The sequence below is a fragment of the Uloborus diversus genome, chromosome 1, assembly GCF_026930045.1.
Source record: "Uloborus diversus isolate 005 chromosome 1, Udiv.v.3.1, whole genome shotgun sequence".
NCBI classification, from domain to species: domain Eukaryota; kingdom Metazoa; phylum Arthropoda; class Arachnida; order Araneae; family Uloboridae; genus Uloborus; species Uloborus diversus.
The window spans coordinates 172,563,521-172,586,051 of record NC_072731.1 but is presented as its reverse complement, the minus strand read 5'-3'; the positions used below and the strand labels follow the sequence as shown (position 1 = coordinate 172,586,051).

The following is a 22,531-nucleotide window of genomic DNA, read 5'->3' as shown; positions in this document are numbered from 1 at the left end:
TTGAATCAAATTCATACATGGAGGCACATAACTTTAAACGACAATTACTTATTTTGAACTCAACTGTAGATACGTCTTTTGCGCTTAGCACAGCAGAAAAATATCTAAAATAAACATTTAAAAAAAATGACCTTTGGAAAATAAAAAAAAATAAAGGGGAGTTTTATGTAGCGAAATGTGTGAGTATGGTATAGCGAACTCTTGAGTATTCCATTTGAGAAAAAAATGATTTGAAAGATCTCGGCTTTGACACCTTTTACTTCATGTTTCGAATTGAAAATTAAGATGTTCAATTTTGAACAGTTCAGAAAAACACTTAGTATTAAACTAATCAAGAAGTTTGAGTGCTATATAAATAAACCCAGATCTAACAGACAGATTTTCTTCAAAAAAAAAAAAAAAAAACTTGATAGGAAGGAGCTTGTAACGTACAACATGGCCATATGGACAGGATTCCTTTTACCTAATTACTTTAATGATATTTTTATCAATGCAAAAAATTTTAGCATTAGCATATACCTGATAAATTAAAACCATTTTATCTGTGACCATTTTATGCCATGTATTTATGTGAAACCAACGATAGTAAAGAAAAAAAAAGAAACTACTGAGAAATCAGTAAAACTGCAGTGATTCTGAATAAAATTTCAGTTATTTTTGTTTAAAGAAATAGAGAAAAAAAATTTAATAACCGTAAATCATTTCTCATAGACTTTTAAGCTGTCTTCTTTTATATTAAAAATCTTAAATATTCATGTATTTTTACAACTCGTCTGCAAATGTACGCTAGGTAATGAAGAGTTACAAATAGCATTTGAGGGTCTTTGAAAAGAGGTTAGTGCCTAGTAGCAATACCCACCAATAACCATATTCTGAAAATGTTACAGCCGGCAGTGTCTCTCAAGCTCCTTTATCGCAGTTCTAATGCTTCTCATTGTGGTACCAATGTTTACTTATAAACAGTTAAAATGCACGAAAACTTCTACACCCGTGGGTACAACAAGAAAGCGTTTTTTAGTTGCCCCCTCTCCCCCCCCCCCCGACATTAGGAAGGAGCGTAAGAATCTAAGGTACTCTTTTTGGGAGGGGCAAATGCCCCCCCCCCCCCGGCTATGAAAATATTGAGTACCGCTGGGGACCAGTACCTTTTCAAAGCTTTGATCAGATTCAGATAAGATAATGCTTTTAAGTCATCTTTGGCGAGAAAGCAATAACAGTAACCCTAAAACTTCCTGAACTCATTTGATACAAGGATAATTTTCCTCATTGGTGCGTGACAATCGCGATCTCTAAAGCCTATCTCCGCAACAGCCACGTGATTCGTAAAGTAAAGAATTAACTCGCAGTTTATCAGATACCATGAGGTGTGTGTCATCCAAACGGCGAGACGAACTGTCAAACGTTTCTCCATTGATGTATTCTCATGTAAAGAAGTATTCCAAATGTAATCGGAAATTCGTTTATTAGTTATTAATATTAATAAGCAAATGGCGGTGGATTGCAAGTTAAATATCATAGTACTTGGAGATTCCGGTAAGTTTTTATGTATTTTAATCTTTTCCAAACACTTATAATGCAGCAATAAATTACTTGCATTAAGTTAGTTGAATAAGTAATCGGTATTTTATCAGTATTCTTCAGTCGTTTAACGTCCACAGGCGAAAATTTGAGCAATATTTCCCAGACCGTATTGCAGATAAATAAAAATCCTATGTATAGACAATATGTTATTACTGAAATGTTTTTAAAAAACTGTATTTCCATTTTGCATTTTGCGAGGGAAGTTTTCATTTTCAGTATTATTACATTTATTTTTTGTGCAACATTTACGGAAAACTAGTCAATAAATTTAATAAGGTTGCAGTGTATTTGTGTTCAATTTTAAAAGACTGTGTTTTATATTTTTTTATCGGGGGGGGGGGGGGTACCTATTGATTCTCTCTTACCTCTGCCTGAGGCTCTAAATTTTTGTATGTGCATAACATTCATACACGCCAGGTAGAGAAATGTAAGAAATCATATTTTACAAATCAAAAATAAATATATCTAACCACACTTGGGTGAAAAAAGCACAAGAAATGATAGTTAAAAAATCTGAAATGAATATCTTAAATCATTGAACAGCCATGAGGCACAGAATACAAAAAGTTTTAAACTTAATTACAAAACATAAGAGCAATAGCTTCTGTGTTTTCGTGTTACTGTACTATAGTATGACTCGTTTTGCCCCCCCCCCTTTTTTTTGGAGCGGAACGCAATATTTGCCAAAAGTGGCCAATCCCCAAGGACAATACATTTTTTTTTTTTTTTTTTCAAATTGAAAAAAATCTACTGTGCAAAGGATGGCCTCAAAATTTTGAGCAAAAACACTAAATGGCTCACCAATTTCAGTTTGAGTAAAAGGTTCATATTGAGTAGAGAGATGTCGACTGTGACGTCATTTTATGTTTAAAAAAATGAAAACACTGACCCTTGATCTTGAATACTTATCACACAAAAATGAAACGAATGAAAAACTCATATCGAAAATATAAAAAATCTGCTTATTATACTCAATTTATGCCCCATTTTAAGCACCAAATTAAAAGGTATTTTCGCCCTTTTTAAAAATACTTAACTGACCTTGTGAGGTATGAACATCTAATTCTCTGACTAAGCCCATTCAATAAAGGTTTCGTGTCACAACTAATTTAGGGAAGGCTGCAGTCTGTTAGTACATAAAGTATACACTAAAAAAACACAAAGTCCCTAACCCTATTGCTCCCCCCCCCCCCCCCGCCCCGTCCGAAACATTGCCAGAGCAGCACTATGATTATACGCTTTTCGTGTTGCAACTACTTAAGAGAAAGCTGAGTTTTGGCAGGATGTTAGTACATAATGTATTCTTTAAAAAAGTACAAAGTCCCGACCCCCACCACTCTTTCTCCTCCCTCCCTCACCCCTTCCGAAGCACTGCAAGAACAGTAGGGGGGAGGAGGGAGGAATGGGACAGTGGGAGCAGTGGGAAGCTAAAATTATGGCAAAATAAATCACTTTATTTTGTTGTCAGTTTGACCCCTAGAGGGCCTGTTTATAGCTTCTTTTTGTTTCTTACTTGCAATTTATCCAGCAGGAAGTTTCAATTAATAATTGGAAAAAGTTAAATTTCTCACCTCCAAAGAAAGTTTTTAAATCTATTTTTAGTTTTATTTCTTTATTTATGTAATTTGTAAAACTAACATAATATATTATCATTGTAATCTTATATATATAATGTATGCTTATCTGCAATTTAATTAAGCCTAAAAACCAGCATGGTTTATGTGACAAGTTATTTTTTAGAAGCAATGTGTAGAGGGAGGAATGGGACATGCCCATAAATATGTCCCTTCTGTAAAGGAGCTGTTCAAATATTACGTAAGCATGTTTTTATCAATTTTTGGCCTCTCCTCCCCCATGTCATCAGAAATAAGCAAATCGCAAACCCCCCTTAATAATAACATTAGCTAATAGCAACCAAAACTTGTGGCTGCAAGAGGTAATAAGCAAGTAGGACAAGCAACTTCAGCAGAGCGTGGAGAGCTTGTAACTGTATTATGCATCATTAATGCAATATGAAATGCAGTACCACCTGTATTTATTTTTCCACGAAAAAATTTCAAAGATATTTTTATGGAAGGAGCACCTGTTGGTAGCATTGGCTTTGCCAATCCCAGGGGCTGGATGAATGCAGAAATCTTTCCAAAGGTTACTGGGCCATATAATTCACCGAACCAATAGTTCAAAAGATAATCCAATTTTGTTAACACTGAACAACCATGTTACAGTTGAAATAACCAACAAGGCAAGAGACAATGGTGTTTTTATGTTAACGTTTCCGCCTCAGTGCAGTCATAGGCTTCAACCACTAGATACATCGCTATATTCTTCATTTAAAAGCCGGTATAATGCAGCTTGCAATGATTGGTTGATAAATAATCTGGGAAAAACTATTAACATCTACCACACAGCAAAGCTTGTTCGGATTTCCTACCAGGCATCATTTACACCAAAAAATATTACTTCCGGGTTTAAAAAACCTGGAATATATCCATTTAACAGCGAGCCGTTTGGAGATGAAGAGTTTTTGACATCGTATGTTACAGACCATCCCTTGCCGGTAAATAATGATAATAACAGTAGTTGTCTTCCTTCACCATCTAACCCACCTGATAATCCTGTTAATATCGTTGTTTGCATGCCATCCTCATCTCATATTTTGTCGCTTAGTAGTGCAGACATACGGCCATTTCCCAAAGCAGAATCCAGGAATCCCCTGAAGAAAAGTAAAGGAAAGAAAAAAGAACGCGCGAACAAAGAAATATTGACAGATACCCCAGAGAAGATAGAAATTGAAGAAGCAGAAGCTGCCAGACTAGAAAAAAAAAGCATCAACTAAAACCTGTATGCAAAAAAATTAAAAGTTAAAAAACATTTGAGTTTAAAAATGAATCCAGTGATAGTAAAGGGTCAATTTCTTTACACGACACTTCAGATGAAGAAATATTTTATCCTCATATGCATGATGGTGTGGAAATAGCAAAAGAGATTGATTGGATGGAGGACAAACCAAACATAGGAGAAAATGAATTTGTGCTTGTCAAATTCCTTACCAAACGGTCAATTGTTTACTATGTTGCAAGGGTGGAGAGCATTTATGATACTGAAAGCTACAATGCAAAATTTATGAGAAAGGACATGAAGGGAAATTTTAATTTTCCTCAACAGGATGACTGTAGCATTATAGATAAAACAGATATTATCATGAAATTACCTCCACCACAAATGGTTGGTGGGACCAGTAGAGCACAGTCTGTGTCCCACTCCTCCCATACTCATATCCCACTCCTCCCACCCAGGAGGGAGGAATGGGACAAAATTCTTGAAATTTGTAATTAGTCAAAAGTAAAAATAATAAAATGTTTAAACATTGTGTATATTTTTAAAATGTAGGTATAATATGCAAGTTTATTATGTGAGCTTTTGCATATATGAATAATTAGAGGATTATGAATAAGAATCATTTATGTGAAAAGTGTCCCAATCCTCCCTCCTCTCCCCTACTATGATTGTACGCTTTTCGTGTCGCAACTACTTAAGAAAAAGCTGAGTTTTGGCAGGATGTTAATATATAATTTATTCTTTAAAACAGTACAAAGTCCCGACCCTCAACACTCTTTCTCCTCCCCCCCCCGCATCATCCCCTACGTAACACTGCAAGAACAGTACTATGATTGGACGCTTTTCGTGTCGCAGCTAATTAAGGGAAAGCTGAATTTTGGCAGGATGTTAGTACGTAATGTATTCTTTTAAAAAAGTACAAAATCCCGATCTCCACCCCTCTTGCTTTCTTTCCCACCCCCTCCGAAACATTGCTAGAGCAGTGCTATGATTATGCGCTTTTCGTGTCGCAACTAATTTTTTGGAAAGCGGATGTTTTTCAAGATGTTAATACAAAAAGTATACACTAAAATAAAACAGTCTCGACCCCCCCCCCCTCTTTAACCCCCTCCCCTTCCCCACCCCTTCCGAAACATTGCAAAAGCAGTACTATGATTATATGCTTTTCGTGTCCCAACTAAATAGGGGAAAGCTGATTTTTTTTTTCACGATGTTAATATATAAAGTATACACTAAAAAAACACAAAGTCCCTAATCCTATTGCTTCCCCCCCCCCCCCCGCCCCGTCCGAAACATTGCAAGAGCAGTATTATGATTATACGCTTACAACTCGAAAACTAATGATGATACCGGAGTATTCCTTTTTTTATTTCACTTCTTACAATATTATAAAACAGTGGTGCCGAACCTACGGCCCACAGGTCACATCCGGGAAATTAAACTGATCAGTGTGAACCGTTGTTTTGCGAAATGTAACAACTCGAGGACTATGTTGCAACTGGTTTCTGAAAAACAGGTTGCATTCAACAACAACAACAAAAAAAAAAAAAAAAGCATTAAGTTATTATAACTACAATTTTTTTTATCAGGGGTCATCTAACAGTTTGTTGGCTTTGTCCGAAATACTGTAACAATCGAACCAGTTTTAAGATAGCTACATTTTGTAACATAATGTTTTATAGTTGTAAGATATGAGTAGGAAAATTTCACTTTGAGCAGAGGTAATTGTCATGATCTTAGGGATCAGTCTATTGCTTGAAATATATTTCCAAACCCATTTTTCTGCTGGAAATTTAAAACCTAACCAAGTTTGAATAAAAGTTTGTGAAAAGCAAGTAATCGCAAAAATGTCCCTTAAGTCCACTTTTGATTTATCAAAACTTCCACCAACTTCAGACGTCACTCGTCAACATCTTTTTAAGGTTTCCACCAGAGTCTTTAGGGTCAACACTAGATATAAACTTGGTTAGGTTTTAAACGTCCCCCAGAAGAGTGGGGTTGGCATTATACTTCATGCAACTGACGACTGATTCCTAAGTTCATGAAGCTGCTTCAAGTGAACTTCTCCAATTAATATCTTGCATTTGAAAACATGTGTTTCAAACTGTACCTGACGTAAAGCTAGATTCGATTGCACGTCTAAGAGTGGACACTGTAGTGGAATGCACTGTAACAATAGCTCGGACCAAACCAACGAAATATTAGAAGATAGCCCCTTATATAAGACTTAAAAATATAACCAAAAGTAATATTAAACGTTAGTAATATCCGCTGCGAGAAAATAATATCTGTTAAAATATATTCTTCCTGATTTATTTAAAGCTTAAATAGTTAACCAAGCATTAACGTTATTTTGTAGACTATCGCCGACACAAACGAATTATAAACTTTTGTAACAAATAATTGCATTATGGTAGTAAAAAATTTAAGTGAACGTCATTATATCGTTGATCCATTTCAAGAAAATGATTATTATCATATTATTACCTATAAATTTTATTCAAACATTTCTTTCCAAGACATAATGATAAAAAGCTATTAATTTGTTGAAGTTACTTTTTGGTTTTTATTGTGAGTTTTCTGCATATGATTAAGTTGGTAAAATGAGCTATCTACATAAAAAGTGTATGTTTCAGAATTTGCAGAATTTGTGTATATCAGTGTTCCCCAACAATGTTTTCAAAAACCAATTTCTAAATATTTGTCTAACAATTTGTAACATTGTCATTAATCGTGCTCTTCGAGTTGTAACATTTCACAAAACAGGCAACACGGATCAGCTTCGTGGGCCGGATACGGCACCTGAGTCTTAGACTGGGCACCACTGGTTTAAATATTGTTAGGAGTGAAATAAAAGAAAAAAAAAGGAATATTCCGGTAACATCATAAAATTTTCAAGCTATACGCGTATAATAATAGTACTGAACTGATCAGTGTGCAATTTTTTGGAAGGAAGGGGGAGGGGAGCAGCGAGAGGGGTTCTGGTCGGGAATGTCAAGGTTTTAGTGTACACTTTATGTGTTAACATCGTGCAAAAATTCAGCTTTATCTTAATCAGTTGCGAAAAGAAAAGCGTATAATCATAGTACTGCTCTTGATGGTCTAAGTGTTTTGGAGAGGGTGGGGAGGAAAGCAAGAGGGGTAGGGGAGGAGACTGTGTTTTTTTTTTTTTTTTTTAGTGTTTTCTTTATTTACTAACTTCCTGCCAAAATTCAGCTTACTCTTAATTTGTTGTGACACGAAAAAAATATAATCATAGTACTGCTCTTGCAGTGTTTCGGAGCAGGGGGGGGGGCAAGAATTGGGGGGTTGGGACTTTGTGGTTTTTTTTATTGTATATTTTATGTACTAACATCCTGCCAAAATTCAGCTTTCCCCTAATTAGTTGTGACACAAAAAGCGAATAATCATAGTACTGCTATTGTAATTTTTCGGAGGGGGTAGGAGGAAACCAAGAAGGGTTGTGGTCGGGACTTTGTGGTTTTTAGTGTATATTTTATGTATACATCCTCCAAAATTCAGCTTTCCCCAATTAGTTGCGACATGAAAAGCGTATAATCATAGTACTGCTCTTGCAATGTTTCGGAGGGGATGGGGGTCGGGACTTGTTATTTTTTTAGTGTATACGTTATTTGCTAACATCCTGCAAAAATTCCGCTTTCAATAAATTAGTTGCGACAAAGCTTTTTTTTTTACTTTCATTGACTGGGCTAGACAGTTCACGTCTCTTAACGCAAAAATATAAGAGTTTTTTTCGTGTAATTAAAACCTGAGATTTTGCGTTCTTGCTAAAAACTTTGAAATTTTGAGGTCATAGTCACAGAAGATATTATTTGATTTGAGAAAAAAAATATTACATCTGTAATGTCCATAGGTATTGGTCACTTTTTGCAAGTACCGTTTATACGTTTCTCTTTTATACGTTTTTATCAATTATACGTTTTTTAAATTGGTCCCTGGAGAGTCTAATATACATTAACCTATACCAATTATACGTTTTTTCATTTGTACGCTTTTTTTCATACAGTCCCTTCAAAAACGTATAAACGGTGCTTTACTGTAATTGCATTTCGCACCGAAAGAAGTGCAAAACAAAGGACTCGAGCGTGTAGGTTGTCTCATCTCTCGTCTCTTTTTGCCATCTGTGGGATGCGATGCTGCAGTGCATAGCTTCAGCAAAGATATTGTTGGATAGGGTGGTCAAGCTGCAATGAAATAAATGTGATCCGCTTACACATAGTATAATCCAAACAAAAAGTGAATGAAGATTCTTTGAATCAAAAATCTAAAAAATCTGCGTATTTTACTGCATGTATTCCAAATTTCAACTTTCTGCCCTCTCCAAAAACATTAAACTGATATTTTGAGGCTTGAACATCAAATTTCATCACAGTTGACCCCTAAAGTCAAAATTATGGACTTTTTACTCCAGCATTAGTGAACATTTTAATGTTTTTGAAAATACTGAAATTGAGAGGTCATATTTTTCACAAAAAATCTTGGTTTTAACTAAGCGTTTTTATCTGTACAGGTGTGGGGAAAACTTCTTTGCTTTTGCGCTTTACAACACAAACTTTCAAAGGTAAGAACTTCAAAGCACAATTTTTAAATGATCTGCAAAATTGTATATCTTATAATTCAAAATTGCTCTTTGTCTTTTCTTTTTTCTCTCCAGAGTTTCAGACTAGCACTATAATCGATTGTCTTCATAAACAAATGAATATTGAAGGAAAAGAAGTAAAACTTGATCTGTGGGATACTGCAGGGCAAGATCGGTATAGGACACTTACTAAAAGGTGAGCAGTTGTGACTTCTGGGGGGGGGAGTAGTAAAGTAGGATCAGTAGGGGTAAAGGCAAACACAATTTTCATGCTTCAACTTTAGATCCTACCTTTCTTTTGGATGAATTAGGAAGTACAATTGGTTACACTTTCTGGAAATAACTCAGCATGAAAAATTGTACCTATTGACTTTCTTAAAAAATGAAATCATACTTACATTTACCCCAGCGTAATTCCTTTTGCCCCAAAGACAAGGGGGGTCAATAAAAGCAATGGTTTCCTTCCTCATGAGATTGATGTAGGTGATGGATTATCGTAATGTATACATAATCAGTTTAAAAATTAAAAAAAAGTTTTACACCAACAATACTCAATCTGCTGTCCATAGACTGCATGCAACCCGCTGAACTCTCCAAATGCACTCAGAAATCATTTAAAATCACATAAAAAATTAATTTGTGTTCCAAATTGATGAAAAATTCACACAAAAGTCAATTTTATATCAAAATTTAATCTTCTAAAAAACAGGAAAGCGGCATATCTTATTGCATTTACTCCCGAGTATAGCTATGATTTGAAACACCTAAATATCACACCAAAATAACAGGGAAGGTGAGATTAACTAAATATTTTAACAACCTTCGAAATGACAAAGAAAAGGAGTTGAAGCCAATTACTTCGGACCTGTAAATCTGCTGGAAAAGGAACTTAAGTTCGCTAAGCTTTAAAAAAAAAACTTTTTTCTCAGTGACATCTTCAAACAATGATGACGCCATACAATTGCTTGAAAACTCGCAGAACTCTCGTAATATCTTCTTCGTGTTGCCACTCACTAGTATCTTGTTTTAAAAATCAACTTCAGCGTGCTAATTGAGTTCATTAATCCTTGTTTCCATTCACCCTTATTGACGACACCAGCTTTTAGACATGCCAACGGTCTGACAGTAAAGGATCTCCATGCTCTAATGTACGATATGCTTTTTAAAAAACGTAATATTTTTAGTAGGTGGCATTTTTCCCGCTGAGCGATAGCAAATTACAAAACTGAATCATAAAACACGAGTAATGAGTGATTTTAAGAACCAAAAACCGCACAAAATATTATTTCGTTGTATAAGATAACACTAACATCATGTTTAGTTTAAAATACAGTAGACTCTCGTTTTATCCGGGTTTTAAGTACGTTCCACGGAAATGTCGCGTACATTAAAATCGCGGGAGTTGACTTAATATTAGTGTTAAAATAGGGGTAATAGGGGTTAGAGGTTCCATAGATGGAAAAAAATTCATTCTAGTTATTGATAAATATATGTAATTAGTTTAATCTGTACTTATTCCGATACATACGCACAACATGCATAAAGAAAACGTATACATTTAGTGTTTTTAAAAATGAGCTGGTTCTGATATTCTTTTCGCAGCCATTGATTAGCTTTCTATGTAGTTCCTTGTGGGGCATTAAATCATCCGTGATCACTCGCGTCATTTCCAAGACAGGATCTTCCTTCAGAAACAAATCAGTAAGATCATTTGCCATTTCCAAGGAATGGCTCAAAATGTTCAGCATGGAAGGCTTTCGGTTGAGTGTCATCGATGTCGATATCTTCGTTGGTTTCGTTCATCTTTGTCACTTCTAAATACTCTTCTTCCAGTGTGCTCTGAATTGTATAGGTTTAAAATTTTTACTTCTGGAAAGAGTTCCAATCACAAGAAATGTCTCCAGTGGCCCAAGCTCGCTTATTAACCCACCAAAATGCAGTTTTACGTGTTATCTGCCATCTCAGGAGTTTCGATTTTGAAAGACAAGAACTCTTGATCTGTTTACAATGCCGCATCCGCGTAAAAGCAAAGCTTCTCCACACACAAAAAAAAAATAAAGGTGTCAAATCTTAAATCACGTAAAATCAAATCCGCGTAAAATAAACTCGCGTTAATGAGGTTCTACTGTGATTGGTTGTGACCACCAGGAAACTTTCTTCTACATTTTTCATTGGAATATGCTGAATTGAATCAGTGTCAAAGATTATTTGATCACTTCTGTTGTTTTAATCGTTAAAAGGTTTTTTCTTGAAGTAATATACTATCGAAGTTAAATAAGATCAGCAAGTAATGGTAGATAATTTTATAAGCTCTGTGCTTTTCAAGGGATTTTTTAAAGGAATTCCACATTTCAATTTAAATAGTTTTATTGTCATGTGCTACCGCTACGTTTTTTTTTATGTTATGAATTTTTTAAAATGAAATTGCTTTCAAGTGTTAATTTACTGGTCGATCTTCCTACGTAAATGCATGATGTTTTTGGTTAATTCACATTGAATGAGAGCAAAATTTCTTTAACTCATCCAAATGCATAAGTATCTCTAAATAATACCAACTACATTCCTAAACTTTAAACGATTTGTATTAACAATATGAACAAAAATTTGATGAACATTTCGTGATTACGATAAAATATTTCTTTTGAATTTCAGGTCGTAATATCTTTTTTCTTTTATATATTTTACTTGAGAAAGGACATGAATGAAAAGTTTTTATGACTTAAAATAAAAAATGGTAATTTAGCCATAATTATTCAAATGCTAGTAAAATTTTTTAGAAAGTGTAAATATTAGCATAATTCACCGCAGTTTATAAATTGAGTAAGGTATTTTTCAATGACATAGAAGCATAAAACTTCTTAGGTTTTTAGATTTATTTTGAAGTTTGTTGAGTCAGGAAAGCTTTCTTCGTTGATTTTAATATCTTTTCTCTTGGGAAGTTCATACAGTTTATTTATATTTACAAGAGACTTGCTACTTCCGTAGTTCGTTTTTTATTCGCTTTGGCATGTCATGGATTTTTTTCAGTGAGGCTTCCGATTTATAAGTGCTTTATATCCTTTTCAGAGGCGCAACCAAAGAAGATTTGAAACCTCCCCCTACCTCAGAGTGACATAAACACATATTTTTAACCTCATTATGTTAATACTATTGCGACAATCGCGGCACATCTCAAAAATTTGAGAAAACATAATTTTACTGATTCAAAATCTAAATTTAATGCTCTTTCTTTTCACAAAAAAATCACAAAATTAGTTTTCATAACTAGTAAGTGGTGGTGGCAGGTATAAACAGTATTAATAATGACACTTCATTAATATTTCGTAATTGGAAGAAAAATTTTCTAACGTTAACTATACACTAGGAATTTAGACAACAAAAACCAACTATATCATAAATGTTTTACGCGTATTAATATAATTGAAAAAAAAATCAGTTAAAATTAGTACGCAATATGTACGAGGGGGGGGGGGAGTCATGAATTCCTCTTAAATAACCGAAGATATCCTATAGCTTCATGACCTAAATTTTGGAAACTTCGCCCCAAACCCTCTATTTAGCCTATAAATGACACTTATGGATCCCACCCCCCCCCCTTTCCAGAAGTCACCCCCTCCAAAACCAGATGCTGGATCCCCATTGATTCGATTATCTGTTTTTCAACTTGCTCTTTCTGTTTTCTAAACGTTTTACAGACTTTTTCCCTCCTCCTTTCTTCAGCCCGTCAAGTTAGACCATGCCGAAAGTTGTGGTTAACTATTCAATCCTTTCCACACGACTTTGCAGTCCACCTTTTATTTCCCCATTTGCTGTAGAGGACATTGCGATTTTCATAATTGTTTTAAGAATCTTTTTTGCTGTATTCAAATACCATAAATTAGAAAAAAATATAATTTTAAAAGTTAAACTGAATAATATTAATATTTAAATAGAATATGATAGTTAATTGAAAATAACAGTAAATGTTATACTGTTTGACTGCCGTTAAGATGGAAAGCCGAATACCGGGTTTACGGGCAGAAACGGACGCATCGATGAGCTTGCAGGAATACTGATTGCCGTGTATCAGCATCTAAACTAAGCAGAGTCACATTGAAATGAACGGAACACACGCATATCAAGTTTTTCCATTCCCCACTAATTCAGATAGAATCGTCTTAACTAATTTCTTGCCAATTCTACGACAAACGCGGTCAACCAGTAAAAGTATTTGGTATCTTTTTGAGTTTCTAAAAACACTCTCTCAGTTTTATACCTGGAATTTTCTGCTGTTGTCATGGGAAAAAGACTGTAGAGTTTAGGAAAGCAGAACGTTAATAGGGAATAGTCATCCTAACATAGATTTCTATTTTTTGGAGAATTTCTCTCTTGATTGAGATCAGTAATCGAAATATTTGCTCAGGAAATTACTATTTTATTCCATGTCGAATTTCGTATTTTGCTGCATGAAACGCTGGATTGTTTGAATTTCTAATCACTCATATAAACTGCATGAATTTCCATGTCACTTAGCTGAAATTAGCCTTATTTATTAAATTGTTTCTTAGAGTTATATCCAGCTCCAGTCCTGTTATTTTTTTTTTTTTAGTTACTACAGGATGGCGGACGGTGTTATTCTTGTCTATGATGTTGGAAACATAGTTTCTTTCAGCAAACTTACTAGCTGGCTTCAAGAACTCAGAGGAATGAATGAAAATGCGGCAATTGTAATAGGTATAATTATTTGTGTAGTGTACAATATAATAAAGGCTGATACATCAATCACGGTATTTGAATTCATACACATGATCGCCAAGTCAGCTTTTACATTTCAAGAAGTTAATTTTGCCACTTAATTTACGGCCATAGAAAAATGCTTTATCTTCTTAGTGGTAACAAGTCACCTTCTTATCGAAATGAAAGATTCTTTTCGATAATAAAGAAAGATTAAAATTCCTCTTTGAAGAAATTCTTTCACAAAAGAAAAAGTGTGATTTAACCCCTCACACATGCGACATAGTGATGGAATCCTTAAAAATTGAAATTGTTCTATAATTCGCAAAAGAAGTGAAATGGTAAACACATTACTTATGCGTTCGATAATAGTCTCATCAATTGGCTCTCCTCTATATGACGGTGCAATTTTTGACGAAAATTGTTTGTTTGCATGTAAATTGTTTACGTTTTAACATTTTTACCATAGGTTTGAATCTTTCCATCAAAATTTGAACAATCGGAGCTTACTCCTTCGTAGAGAGAATTATCGCCTGAAATTTTGATTTAGTGTCGACCTTAGGCATTTTTGATCTAGGCTTTTGTTTGCTCAAGATGAAACCATCATGCCTTTCTTCTCCACAAATAGTTTCTGAAGCCACTGTTACCAATCTGACACAGCGTGCCGTCGCTTGGCTGTGACATGAGTATTTATGAATGTCCGAAGTACAGATTGGTTCCTCCAAATTAATTTCACCTTAAAGGGGGTACTTCTTTTGTTAGTGGAGGCTCAATGGCTCATATGTTTCAATTTGCCATTTTTCTTTTCATAAAAATTAAGCCTGCCCAAACTTTACAACCCGCACAAAATCGACTACTACCCAAAATTTAGCAATTGTGCCGGAATCTTAAATAACAAAATACTCCCCACAATTCAACGCCTACTCTAATTTCAAATGCGTTTGTCAAAAAATACAAAAAAAAAATAAATATGATGTAAGAAATTTGCATAACAGTGCAGTTGCAATCTTATTTTAATCTATTGCTAACCATAGCAATAAATTGATTTCAACTCACGCTTGGAATTTAACACTTAATATGAATTTCAGTCCAAATATTTAAATTTCATAACGTTTCAACGATTTCATCCGACACCATCACTAAGCTTTTATAATATAAATAGAAAAAAAGAAATCGTATGTACTAATGTATTTTTATTTTATGCAAACAAAAAGCGAGAACTATTTTCCGGCGATCGGAACAGCAACTTAAAAGCGTTTCAAAATATTTTCAAATATTAATTTTTACTGCAGTAAAAGCAACTTGTGTTTCTCTAAATATTTATTTTTTATTTTTTTCTCCTTCTTTGTTAGTTGGGAACAAAACAGATAATTTGAACCGAAGGGCTGTAACACTACAAGCAGTTGAAAGCTATGCTAAAGAAGAAAAATTACCATTCATAGAAACGAGTGCAAAAAATGGGAATAATGTTAACACGGTAAGTTAGAAACGTAACCATCTTTCTAACACAGATGCCATTATTATTGGACTAAATGCTCAGTTATAGATATGAAGAAAATATCTGTTCATATATTTTCAGTGAAATAAAAAGTTAACAAAAAAATTTTCAACCATCGAGTGTATGGAACGATACTGAAACATAATTTACAGGCGTCCCTCGTATAACACGGTACTTGTATCACACGGTTTCGATATTACACGGTACCAAATTTGCGATCATTATTATAACTCGGTTTCGATATTACACAGTACGAAACTCACTTCATGCTAGTATTTATACTTCATTTTCATACTTCGTGGTTTTGATATAACTCAAATGTTATATTTTAAAAAGATGGAATTTCATTTTTGTTTAATACATTCTGTTAATGTTTGATAACTCTAATAAGTTTTTACTTTGTTTTTATAAAACTTAGTTTCGATATAACACGGTGCACATCCCTTGATTTACATTATTTCTATGTCTCATATAACACGGTTTCGATATAACACGGTACACATCGACATGATTTTTACTATGTACATGATTAGTATAAAAAATAAGTTAAAAAGTTATTTTAAAAAAAAGTCTCGTTTAACAGAGTTTTGATACTACACGGAACGAATTAACCGTGTTATACGAGCGACACCTGTATACATTTACCTAGGTCCTATAATGGCCCTAATGGGCTATAGTCTACTATTTTGAATTTATCAAAGCACTGGGTAAAACGGCGGTACCAAATGATAGTGTTCCATTTGAATTCATTAACGGCATCATAATCTTTCTAGAACAGTTAACAACTTTTTCTATTCTAGTAAACTACAGTGAACCGTGAATAAACAAAATTTATTGTAAAATAAGATCAGGCAATTTTGAGAAGACTCTTTTGTAATATCAGATTATACACATTTGTCTGTTAATAACAAACTGCTTGTTGATGACGTTTTATCATCAGTTAGGCGGTCTGATGATAATAAATCACAATCAAATGAGTTTTTGTTACCCTACATAGAAAAATGGGGTGGGGTGCCGGGTGCCTTATTGGTGCATATGGCTTTATTTGGAGCACCCACCTTGTGTATGATTTTTTTTTTTTTTTTTTTTTTTTTTGTAACTTCTCTTTCTTTTATTTCGTTTACAACACTAACATATTGCAAACATTTTGCATCCTTGACAAGAATATAAGTTTTTGCCTACAAACTTATTAGCAATAGGGCCTAAAATGCATGAAATTTCGAAATTATTTTCACTTGCATTTAAATCTTAAAATTTTACAACTGAATATCAAATTTCAGACTATTTTAAGCGTGACTCAAAGAAAAGAATAATGTAGGTTTTTTTTAATCACCTTCCTTTACATTAATAAACTTCGGCTATGTCAAGGAGGCATAAAATTTTTAATGGCCTCTGCCTCTCCAAAAAAAAAAATCCTGTATTCGGTAATGACTCCAATGCTAATTTTATTTCAATTAAAGCGCTTTTGTAAATTTGCTGTCCTTCCGCTTTATTTTCGTTTGACTTGTTTGAAAGAAAAAGCTTATAGTAGTGTAAGAGTATGATATTGACGAATAAAAATATAAGAAGTCATAGAAATTCTTTCAGTGATGACTCATGCTTTTCACCAAAAGAAAACAAGTTTTAATCCTAAGAGAAGGGGGATATCAAAGATAATCATGATGAAGCATTTAAAACTTTTTTGTAAAATTTAGTAAATCTTACTAATCAAACTAATGAAAAATAAGAAAAAAAGACGAAATCCACTGAGCTAAAAGTTTGTTTAAACAAAATCCCTTACTAACATTTTGCCGTTTTTCAGCAAATCTGAAACTTTTAAAACCACTCGTAAATGAAAAATAAAAGAAAGCAAAATGAAATTTTCCCTTTTTTTATATTTATTTTATGTATTCCATAAAACGTTTTTAACTATACATTTTTCCTCGTAAATACACGAGGAAAAATGCATCTAAAGCTACCAGAATCTGCACCTGTTGTCGCGTTTAGCTGATACAGTGCAATTCAAATAGTTGAATACAACTGTAGTGCAAGGGCAAAATTGACATTCAAGTTTCTACTCGGCTGTTTTTCATAAGTCACTTATTTATACAGATATACAGTGATAGATGAGAATTTGTTTCAATATTTTGTTTGATTATATTTTGACATCTTTATGTTGGAATTTAAAATTGTTGTCTTAATAAACGCTAAACATATTAATACAGTGAAACGAAAATAATTAAAATTAAAATTAAATGTGCGACATCCCAACATCATGAGCAAAAATGAAATCTAGTTCCCATTCGTACAATTGTGAATATCATTGAAAAGTAAAAAACGAGTTCAATCTTTAAAACAAGTTGATACAGTATTTTTTGAAGTCGGCACAAAAACAACAGTTCAAATCATTTATGACCAATTGACTATGAATCATCCTTAAATATAAATTTAAATAAATAGAGAATTATTCAGTAAATTACCGCCCATTAGCCAGGGCTAAAGCAATAGGGAAGTTTTCGATTTTTCAATTTTATTTTTATATGATAGAGTAACATGTATGAACATCATAGGTGAAAAAAATTTTGCGATACGATAAGTAGTTTTTTTTTTAATTAATTTTTAAAGTTCAAGCGCCTGTGACGTCAGATGGCATAGGAAGTGACGTCCGATAGGAGAGAAACGCTAGCGAACCGGTTCCCATGTCATGGGAGAAATCAAAGAACGTGCATTCGACTTCGAAGATGAAACGTAAAAGGCTTATCTCCTCGCGTTTCTGGAACATTAAACCTCTCATCCTCTCGGAAATATTCGAATTTCACCATTGATATTATTTGAGGAAGATTATTTAGATTGTGCTTTAACGAATCCGGCCTCCATAGTGTGTTCAAAAGGATTATTGAATTTCTAAAAAATAAAAATATCAGCGCGCTCAAAATGTCCCCAGCGGAAACAAGGGATCTTCGGCGGAAGGCTGACCATTCGCGCCCTGTGACGTAGGCTCGTGACGTTTCAGAAGAGCGCACTTTTGCGCGTGGATTTTTAAAAATTCATTAAAAATCAACCACGGTGTTTTAAAATTCGGCGATGGTGAATTTTTTAGTTTTGAGGGTCAATTAACAATATGCAATAGCCAAAATATGAACATTTAATAGGTTGCAACTTCCCTATTATTCTTTATTCCGTTAACTAGAGTTCGGATTCATTGCATAGCTGACAACGTATTCGACTAACGGTACTTAGCTCCAACTTTTAAAAGTTTTCTCTTGTTTTCCTTTTTTGTAATGTGAATGAAATACAATTACTCTTGTGCTGATATGTTTTCAGAAATGTAATTTATATTAGTTTGTTATGAGACCGAATAATCAATTTTAATTTATATTTATGTTGGTTACTTATGATTTTATTTACCGTTTTTACGCCGACTTCAGAACTGATGTTTAAAAGTACGACGATGCATAAACTTTTGAACCAATCGACGCTAAAAGCTAATCAGAGTTTTTCTTAAGTTAATCCTAACTTAATTAATACCTTTTAAATATTGACGGTAACTTAATCAGCTATCTTTCGAACATAACCAAAAATAACGTGAGCTTCTTGTTAATTATTGATGTATTGCGCCCTATTTGGCTTCAATTTATTTTGCAGTTAGAAATATCGGATGACAACACTTTGCTGATTTATCGTTTGGAACGGGGAGGAGCTGTTAAAAATACATTAACGTTTAGTTTAAACAGAATAATGAAGATGTAATAATATTATATTGCTTTTCTATTTGTGTAAATATTTATTTATTTTATTTCTTTTGTATTTATTTATTTACTAGCCGCCTTCGGCGGCAGCTTAGACAATTTAGTAACGGTATTAATGTTTTTCTCTATATATCAATATTATCTGCCTTTTTACGACAATGTTGCCGTCTTCGGCGGCTGCTTAAATACGTTTCGTGGCGGTATCAATCAATCTATATCTAAATCATTATTAATTTAAATAAAATATTTTCTAGATCTATCTCCAGTTCCGTCGTTTGGAATATTTTTAAAGGAGGTGTAGGGGAGACACAAGCGGCTTGCTCTTCATGCAAACTTTGTCGAAAAATAACAAAAAACACTTCTACTTTTATTTGAAAGCATTGTTTTTTCAAAGTCATGGTGTGTGTGGGGAGGAGGGGCACTGACAACCCGTTGAAGTTCCTTAAATGACGGGCATGTCTCTTTCTTGCTGTCCATCTACTATATTGACCTCTGCATTTGTCTATCTATCTATACGATCAATGCGTATCTACCTCTGAGAGTAATTAACAATCTTTTTTTATCTATATACAAGCAGCCGCCTACGGCGGCCGTGTTTGGCTTACTTGTCATTCACCATTTTACGCCAAGAAGTCCTTAAATAACAAAAATCGCGTCCATTTTCATGTTAAAGCATTATGTTTTTAAATCGTAGCGGCGCCCCCCCCCCCTAACCCCCCTTGTTGTTCCTTAAATAACGGGTCTGTCTATCTCTCATTGTACATCGACCTGTAGATTTATCTTCCTCTAGATCCATGTAAATTTACCTCTGATAGTAATTAACAATCTTTTTTTCAAAGAAAAAAAAATATTAATTCAAAAAAAGAAAAAACATTTTTTGTACGCTCAATGTATATCTATCTACCTATTCGACCTATCTCTAAATTTTCTCATCTATCTCTATTTATTTTGATCTAACCTCCAATCTTATTCCCTAACAAAAAGAAAATCATGCAAAAAAAGCGTGCTTACTTATTTATTAAAACAGCACAAAAAGTTGGTGTCTCTGTGGTACCCGAAGTTTGCCAAAGTATAAAAATCATTGTTTTTATTGAAATTCAAAAAAAAAAGTGACTGGGACCAAAACGATCTGATGTGGTCCGTCTGATTAACCGAAATCGAATGTTTAGCAAAACATCCGAGGGGGGGGGGGAGAAATAAATGAAATACCTGGAAAGAAAAAAAAGCGAATGAATCCTTCGAAAATGCAGAAAAGAAAAAAGCAAGTATACTTCAGTTAGATCACGTGGGTGCGTTACGTCATATTCGAAGCGGTCAGCGCAGCGGATCTTCGGTGAAGCGATAGCTCATATCTTCGTTCTGCCTTTAAAAAATTGTAAAACAAAAACTTATGAATATTTTTGAAAACTTTTTTTTTTCTGTAGAGGACGAAATGTTGTGGCTACTACATATTAAAATTGTAGAAAAGAGGTTATTATATTTTTCACGGGATGCGCTTAGAAAAAAATTAAACCCAGAAAAAAATGCAAAATAAAGGTTTTTTCAAAAATTCATAAAAAAATACAAAAATTGCTCTATCTTCAAAATTTTTTTGTTCATCATATTTAAAATTAAATTTCCGACACTATAGTACCAAAAATATTTGTCTGGCGTGATTGGTTCGGGGTCTGTAAGGTTAAAAGTGCTAAAAATCACATTAAACATTAAATAACTTTTTTTCTAATTAAAATATCAAAAATCGAAGCCCGAGGTGCACAACTTCAGCAAAAACTACACCTGTATACCAAATTTCATCTTTCTAGGCCTTACCGTTTTCCCGGGATGCGCGCCACACACACACACAAACATCTTATTTTATTATATGTATAGAATAGGTTTATTTTTTTTATTTTTATTTATTTATATTTATTTTTTTATTTTATTTTATTTGAAATAATGATTTATAACAATATTCTAAAACTAGTTTATAGTTTACAAAAACTATGCTCTCTGATGCGCATCAACCGATCTAATGTACCAATTTAATTTGATTTTTGAAAAGTTAAATCGTCTGGCAAAAAGAATTTGAATGAAATACTCGTTACAATGAAAATCCCGCTCCGTAGAAAACAGACTTTGCTTAAAACACTCATTATAACTGAAACAGTATGAAAATACTGCTATGCCACTCGAAGATAAAAAGAATTTCATTAAAACTCATTACGAATTGAAAAAAAAAAAAAAAGAGGCTTCAAAAATACATGGTTCCGAAATAATTTTGTACCCAATTTTAAGGTCTGTAGGTGTTAAGAGTCCCTCGACACAGCAAAACGGCAGTTCATAACGTTAGAAAAGTGGTTTTCAATTTAGTAGCCTCCAGTAACATTTTACTATATTTATCTCGGTACTTTAAGTGAGTTTGCCTAATGTTTTCGCTAAATTAGAAAAGCTTGCATCCTCTATTCTAGTTATTTGACTGGGAACCACGGAATCACTCTCAAACAGAATTTTTTTTAAATATTATTCTTCATTTTAATGGGACTGCGTTAGAGCATCACTATCAACAAGAAGGCCTCAGAAACCGACCGACTCAAAAATCCTTATTTGGCTGCTCAGCACTCGCAAACGCGAGCGATACTCTCAAGTTTCGAATTCTTTGCCATTTTTTTTTTCACTAATGCTACTGATAGCAGAGTTCACTCTGGATTTAGTAAAACTCCTTTTTACAGTTAAATTAATTATGCAAATATAAAAGCATTGTAGAAATATTACACTGTAATAAAGAATAAAAAAGAAATGAAAATCTTTGAACTTTAATAATAATCTAGAATAGATATAATTTTCAACGTAAAAACAGGTAAGAAATTTTGTTTTATTTTTCCAGCCATCAATGACTCGTTCTTTCTCGCAAACTGCATTTTAGCAATGAAAGAAATATTTAAAGAACTTTAACATTTTAGGTATTTTTTAACATTTTGTACGAAAGAAATTCTGATCACTAAATTTTTTGTCGTCATTTCAATAACTTTATAGAATGCAGCTAGTAAGTTCACGAAAAATTGTAAGAATAAAGCTAAAAACTTGTTTTAATTGATTGGGAAAGATGAAACTTATATCACCAGGGAAGAGTAAACAAGAAGAAAATATTTGACTCAGGACTGACATTTTTTAAATGTTGCTTTCTGTTTTGCATGATATTCATTTGATTACGTTGTATTGTAAATAGTGACGCATGATTTAGATAATACCCATGTATATTTTCATATTTATGCAGAACGCATTTCATATTTAATTATAAATTTTTTTTTAGAATACTTTATTGTGATAGCCATTGCGTTACTAAGTACATACAGTGGCTCCCAAAAGTCTTCGTACACCTACGACTTTCAACGAAATAGGCCCTAAATCATTGGTTAAAATTAATATTTCTTAATAGGTATTTAATTACAAGATTCATGATCAATTTTTAACAAAATTGCATGAAAAGTTTTTAAAAAATATTAAAACTTAATTTTTAAAAAATCAAAACCCGAAAAGTGCCGGAAATTTTATCTCACAAAAGTCTTCGTACACTTTATTAAATGTCTATATACA

General features: G+C 33.4%; 1 protein-coding gene across 1 annotated transcript; it reads left to right on the top strand.

Moving 5' to 3' along the window:
• The first annotated feature begins 1,288 nt into the window (after positions 1-1,288).
• On the top strand, positions 1,289-22,287 carry LOC129223029 (uncharacterized). The gene is made up of 6 exons (XM_054857595.1): positions 1,289-1,533; positions 8,951-9,001; positions 9,095-9,215; positions 13,608-13,732; positions 15,085-15,209; positions 22,248-22,287. Exons 1-6 carry the CDS (start codon positions 1,488-1,490, stop codon positions 22,260-22,262), a joined length of 483 nt encoding a protein of 160 aa, XP_054713570.1. The 5' UTR covers positions 1,289-1,487; the 3' UTR covers positions 22,263-22,287.
• The last annotated feature ends 244 nt before the right edge of the window (positions 22,288-22,531 follow it).